The 7010-nt window shown below is 46.6% G+C and overlaps 1 protein-coding gene across 1 annotated transcript in view; it reads left to right on the top strand.

Annotated features, from left to right (window-relative positions):
• Positions 1-1331: 1331 nt before the first annotated feature.
• The window catches only part of Cfap58 (cilia and flagella associated protein 58), an 80992-nt gene continuing 75313 nt past the window's right edge, over positions 1332-7010 (top strand). The window contains exons 1-2 of the mRNA XM_023715495.1: positions 1332-1420; positions 4834-5115. Of these exons, the coding sequence (XP_023571263.1) occupies positions 1412-1420; positions 4834-5115 (291 nt within the window). The 5' untranslated portion in view covers positions 1332-1411. The remainder of the gene's footprint in view (positions 1421-4833; positions 5116-7010) is intronic.

A 7010-nucleotide genomic window follows, 5' to 3' on the forward strand; every position in this document is an offset into this window, starting at 1 on the left:
AACAAGCTCAGTGCAAGCCCTCTCTCTTGTCTGAAGGAGGGCCAGAGCCAGGCGTGGCTGTGCTTCTCTCGGAGGCTCTGCAAGGGGAGGCCTGTCGGTGGTATGGTGCCACCTAGTGCTTCCTTTTATGGAATCAGCACAGGGAGCAGGCCTGTGACTGGAACGCTGAAAAGCAAGCATTTTGTTTCTTTCACCAGTATGCATTGTTTTGCCCATCCTTTTATCCATGTCGGTGTCCAGCTGTATCTCTCTCCTTCAAATTGCATACGAGACATGCTTTCTGCTTCTTTGTAGTTTCCTCTGTGCCTGGGCTGGGATTTTTCTGTCTTCATATCATAAACAGTGCTCAGTGATAGCAATGTCTAGATCCCTGAGCTCCCTTACTGCTGTCTGTGGGCATGGTATGCACTAAATAATATCGGATTAGGTTAGGATTAATTGTGGATGCTCCTGTCTGTCTTTTCCCCAGATTGTGAATGTAAAGGTCTGTGACTCTGCCTCGCAATATATTTTATTTTATATTTTTATTTTTTTGGTAGAGGGTCTCATTAAACAGTTCGGACTCCTAGTGATCCTCCTGTCTCTGCCTCCCCAGCGCTGGGATTATAGGCGTGCACCATCACGGCCAGTTTTTAGCAACGTATTTTAGAAGAATCTGTACGTGGGTTCATAAATGAACCTCAGACAAAAATGATCACGGCTGCATTGTTTGGTGTACAGTATTGGAGAACCTGGAGTCTTTTAGCTAACGCTTGGTTAATGGAAAGAAGTGTGGCAGATTTTCCATTTGAAATGCTGTGAACTAGGATTACGAAGGCACACCCTTAAAAAAATATGCTGAGTATGAAAAAAGCAGGACATAACACGATCTCTATTGTACCGTCACGTATTTTTAAAAATACGCTGATACACATGCTCTACATTTTCAAAAAATATGTAGCCAATCACAGTAGCATGAATGTCTTTGGGACCCAGGCTCAGGTTGGGAGCAGTGATGGGGATGAAGAGAAGAAAAATAAGGAAAGTCGGGGTGTGGGCTTGCACATTTTATGAATGAAGGAATTTGATTACTTCAACTCTTCGTACCTGAAATCCGGACAGGGCCCTTCTCTTCCGCGTCTCTAATTTTTGCAAATATCTGAGGAGACTTCCAGGCCCTGCAGGAGTCCAGACCCCTCGCTTCATTGGTCCCGCCTTTCTATTTGCATATTTTTCTAGAACACCAATCAGGCGACGGCCCCTCCGTTTCCGAGCGCGGCTCAGGGGGCGTGGCCGTTGCCAGGTGACGGAGGACGCGCTGAGCGCGGGGTTTCAGCTCTGGGCTAGCGAAAGAGACACCGTGCACAGACTCCTGCCCAGTTTCCGAGGTCTCCACAGCAGCCCTTGAGACCGCGCCCCAGAGAGCTTCAGGATGGCCGAGGTCAGGAGCCAGCGCCCCTCGCTGTCGCCACTCCCCGGGCCCCTCCCGCTAGGCCCTCTGCTTTGGAGACTCGTCCCCTGTCAGGTTCACCGCGCAGTCTCCAGTCCTCTCTTCCTACGCCCCATCTCTCGCCTCACAGGCGAGGAGCCATTTCTGCAGGCTTTCAGGGGTCCCCTGCCTGTGCATTAGCCCTCCGGTTACAACCTCAACAGCCCCAAGTCCTTGACTCACTTGCCTGCCTAGTCCTCACCCACCACGGCCCTGCCCTTTGCTCACCTCGCCCTTAGCGGGGAGATTCCAGCCACAGCCGGGGTCTGCGACAAGACTCTCTAGGCCTGCTGCAAAATGGAAACACACCTTCTTATTCAAAAATCATTATGAGGAACGGGGAGACGGCTCAGTGGAATAAGCGCTTCCTTGGCAAGCACAAGGGTCTGAGTTCAATCCCTGGTTCCACCAAAAACCCCAACCAAACAAAACAAAAAAATCATTATGACTTTCCCACCGGGACATCAGCGCTTTACTTGGGTGGGACCCCTTTGGGCCTGGAGCCCCGAGCGGCTGTCTAGCTCCTGGAAGCCAGCCCTGGGGCGGCTTCTCTCAGCGCCCGCTTGCCACGCAATCCCGGGCGCGTCTCATGCTCCACGTGCCAAGTCCCCTTAGGAGCTCCACTTCTGTGGCCAGGGCTCCGAGCTGCCTTGCCACGCTCCGTCTAGCTCGTTTCCCGGCTGGTCAGGCTCGCCTCTCTGACGTCTGTGCTGCCCCGACCCCGCCGCTTTCCCGTGACCTGCTCTCGCCCCTTGTTCTTTGCTCCTCTGGGCAAAGAATGCAGGCGCCTCAACTCGCATCGCTACCACATTTCTGAATACCATTATGTACTCTAAGGATATAGACCCTAACGGGGTTTGACTGCAGCTCAGAGACTAGTTTTGCTTTAAGAGTTCACTTTTATTTGTTTGTTTATTTATTTAGTACAGGGTCTACAGGGTCTCACTACACAGATGGGACTCATAGTGATCCTCCTGCTTACAGCCTCCCAAGCACTGGGATTACAGGCGCACACCACCACACCCAGTCTCAATCGTAGCCTCAGTGCTCCCCAGGGGCAAGCCCTGGAATGAAACCCCCAGCCCCTGCCTATGCCTAAGCAGGCGCTTTAACCCACTGAGCTATTGGCTGGACCAAGAGTATACTTTTTAAATGGCAGTATGGAAAAGCTGTTGTTCATAAATTTCCTTTACAGTTTTTCCTGCTCTGGTATTTGTCCATCCCCATGCTCAGTGCTGGGTGCGAGGGGAAGCTTGGCCTGAAGACGAATCATTAGGCTGTTGATCGAGTGGGACCTTAAAGCCACAACTGAGAACACCCTTGTGATAAACCCTCATGTGTGCCCTGTTGAACCTCGGCACGGGCAACAGAGCGGTAGCACACAGTGTTCCCTCAGTGCGACCTTTCCCTCCGCGTGGGATTGCTACTACGTCATTCTCTTTGCGATACTCTGCTTTACTCAGGAGGAAACATCTTTTGAGTCTAAAATTAATACTAAAGTTGTTATGCGAAATGTTATGGATGTGCTGAGTCTACATCTATTTTAATCTCCAAAAGTTATATTTTGCATACCTGTCATCTTCAGAGCTTTAATTAATGGTATAAATGCTTTTGAAAACTAAAAACATGTAGTCTATTCACATTGGGCAAGATAGGCTTGTGAAGACAGAAGCTAAACTTCACCCAAACTTTTCAGGGCAAATTGGAGTTTTACTCTCCTACTGAGATTAGAGATCATTTCCGTTGGTTTCTTTATGAATAAAGTGTTAACAGTAAACCCTTTGGTGTAGAAGCCCAGGGCATAATGCTGCAAGTGTAAGCTAGGACTTGCAGCCTTGCCAAGTCTTTACTCAAAAGTCTTGCTGTAAGGGGCCGGGGAGATGGCTCAGTGGAATAAGCGCTTCCCTGGCAAGCACAAGGGCCTGAGTTTGATCCCTGGTTCCGAAAAAAAAAAAAAAAAAAAAAAAAAAAAAAAAAAAAAAAAAAAAAAAAAAGTCTTGCTGTGCTTCTCTGTGGCCTTTGGAACACTACACCTCAGGCTCCTTGGGATGCCACTCAGTGTCTCCAGGGCCGCCTCCCACAACCCGTGGCCTTCTCCTCCCTGCTCCCTCACATGCCTCTTGCATGTTAGCCAACCTGGGCCTTTGCTTAAGCTTTGAATTTTGCAAGGAAGTCTTTTCAACTATATTCACGGATGACAGTTCCTCTCTTCCTTCTCGGTCCTCCCAAATGCCACTTCCTCTATGCCTCTTGCTTTACTCCTGCAACTAGATATAAATCCCTCTTTCATGCTTTCTTATTGAGCTCTGAAAACATTTCATGACAGGGACCAGACCCTGTATTTCTATAATCTATCTGCATAACCTACTCGGCCAGCTAGTAACATAGGAATTTCCTGTGGACAGGCCCCTTATTCCTTACCTTGATATCTCCTAAATGGCACAACTGAACCTATAGGAAATGCTCCACCCATGTTTACCAAATGGGGTTGGGACTGCAGCTCAGAGGTAGGGTGGGCCCAGCGTGTGTGAGGCCCTAGTATTAACTACTAGAGGTGTGGGGAAGAGAGAAAAATGCTTTGTTGAATGATTAAATAAAAATGTTAAACACACCCAATAAGTTTATTATTATTCTTGTGCTATTCACAATAAGAAATAGCTATGTTCATCTGCTAGAGCAGACATAACAAAATACCAAAACCTAGATGGTTTAAAACACCTGGCTGTTATTATTATTATTTTCCTCAGAGTTTGGAAGGGTAGAAGTCTAAAATCAAGGTATTGGCAGGGCCATGCTCCCTCTGAGTCCCTGAGTAATCCTGCCTCATCTTTCTCATCTTTTCTCATCCTCTGGTAGTAGAATATATATATATGTTTTGGTGCTGGGAATCAAACTCAGGTCCTTGTGCTTGCCAGACAGGCACTTGAGCCACTGAGTTATATCCCTGACCCTTGGATGACAAACCTTGGCCTTCCTTAGGTCACACCTGCATGAGTCTATTTCACTTCATGATCTCTGTGTGTGTGTGTGTGTGTGTGTGTGTGTGTGTGTGAGAGAGAGAGAGAGAGAGAGAGACAGAGAGAGAGAGAGAGAGAGAGAGAGAGAGAGACAGACAGACAGACAGACAGACAGACAGTGTGGATTATACTGAATTAGAACCCAACTCACTCCAGTGTGACCTCACCCAGTATATGTCAAGGCACTGGAAATGAAAACATACTTCCCAACGTGTCTTAATTTTTCTGCATGCCAGGGCTTTGCTTAGTTTGTATGAAGGTCTTCATTCAGAGGTAATAGCAGGAATTCCTTGACAACAGTGGGGTAACTGTTGGGGTGCACATCCCCATTCTTGCTCTTTTATACAGGAAAAGGGTGAAAAGCTCGCGCTGGAAGAAACTGCGTTTGAGGAAATCGAAAAAGATTTTCAAGAGGTTCTCAGTGAACTTTCTGGTGACAAAAGTCTGGAAAAATTTAGAGTCGAATATGAGAAGCTTCACACCATTATGAAAAAGTCGTACGACAATGAGAAGCGCCTGATGGCCAAGTGCAGAGAGCTGAATGCAGAGATTGTGGTTAATTCTGCGAAGGTCGCCACTGCCCTGAAGCTGTCTCAGGATGACCAGACCACCATCGCGTCTTTGAAGAAGGTGGGTGACCCCCAGGACGAGCCGGAATTTAAAGCAGCCTTCTCTTCCTTCCCTTTGCCACTCTAGGCTGTCGTAGAAAACTAGTTATAGGTAAAAATTCGCATGATTTATATATTCATTGAGCTTATAGAGTTGTATTCATTCTCAGAGAAAATAGTCTGGGTGAGTTTCACCATACAGAATATAATAGAGAACCTCACTGGCGTGGTCTCAGGGAAACACTGGGTAAGCCGGGGAATCTCGAGATGGGTCAGTGCAATGCATCCCAGCCAAGCGAACGGTTATGCTCGACAGCTTGCTAAAAATAGTTTTGTATTTCTGCTTTTTCTCCTACTTCAGGGGGAGTACATTGAGAATTCCCAGGCAGTAATTTTCATTTTCAACCACCCCTGTGTCTCTCCTTCGATTATCTTAATTCCTCAAATCAGAAGAGGCAGAGCCTACCTGGGAGAATACCGAGGGGCTGTGCGTAACTCTATTTCACGCAGTTTCTCATTCTTCAGTATGCGACACTCGTGCCTGGCTGTTGGGAAGGTGGCTGTTGGGAAGGTGGCGAAAGGTTGAGGTGCTACTTTATAACTAAAATCCTAGTCATGAGGACGGATTTGTAAACCTTTCAGGGAATTCCCTTACTATCACACAACTAGATATTGTCTAATTCAAATGAGCTTCAGGATCAATACAAAATACAGTCCTGTCTGCTTTCTTAGGAGCTACTCTGTGTATTAGTGTCAGTTTTCTTGTCGCTTTTTTCTTTGCTGAAAAATCAATATGAGAAGGCTTTAATTCATTTTAGGATGAGAAAAAGACTTTCATTTTAAATTTGAAAAGAGAAGTTAAGCATTGATTAAAATCTAATTGCTGAAGTTTATTTGGATAAAACTATCTAAACATGTTTTCATTTAAATACTCACTGTTTCGCCAGTGATGGTACCAGTGGTACCTACACAAGGCCACATCCACTGACACTTGATTTGGAGTCACTAAATTAGGTGCTGTGGTCACTCAAGAGTAAGCTCTCTGTCTAAAGATTTGGTGAGCATGAATTCACTTATTCTTAATCAGCATAAAAGTGGAACACTGCCACCTAGGTCCACAGGTTCTTCTCTGCCCAGAGGCTCCACGCTGCACAATTAGCTGCAGGACAAGGTTGAGGCTGTTGTAGACACTCACTGTGCTTGCTCCTGTACTCGAATGAATACATTCATTTTAAAATTTTTATGTTAATAATCCACATTGCATTTCCTAACAGAAAGGGAGCCAAGGCTATGGCTTCCATTCTCTGCTGTGCTTTTCTTTTTTTCTTTTCTTTTTTTTTTTTTTTGCGGAACCAGGGATTGAACTCAGGCCCTTGTGCTTGCCAGGCAAGTACTTATTCTACGGAGCCATCTCCTCGGCCCCCCTGTGCCTTTCTTTTCCTGCTATCGTTTGCTGAGAAGACAGGGGCCTTGGCTTCTGAAAACTTAGAAACCTTGGGAACTGCTAAGGCTGCTGTGTGCAGTTCGGAATCGTGAGGAGCAGCCTCCCTGTGCTGAGTCTGAGGCCTTGCACAGCCAGCAGCGCACTGGGGTCTGAAGCACACCTTCATTTGCAAGTTTACCAATAGATTCTCTTCTGTCTGTCAGTTTAGAGCGTGGATCTATGGTCATTGCTTATGTGGTAAAGCCTTTAAAAGAATAACTGGACGGTGAAAACTTAAGCTTGCTCTCTCTCTCTCTCTCTCTCTCTCTCTCTCTCTCTCTTTCTCTCTCTCTCTCTCTCCCCTCCTTCCTTCTTTCCTTCCTCCTCTCTCTCTCTCTCTCTCCTTCCTTCCTTCCTTCCTTCCTTCCTTCCTTTCTTCCTTCCTCCTCTCTCTCTCTCTCTCTCTCTCTCTCTCTCTCTCTCTCTCTCTCTCT

This window comes from Octodon degus, unplaced genomic scaffold (genome assembly GCF_000260255.1).
Source record: "Octodon degus isolate 3935 unplaced genomic scaffold, OctDeg1.0 scaffold00042, whole genome shotgun sequence".
Lineage (NCBI taxonomy): Eukaryota > Metazoa > Chordata > Mammalia > Rodentia > Octodontidae > Octodon > Octodon degus.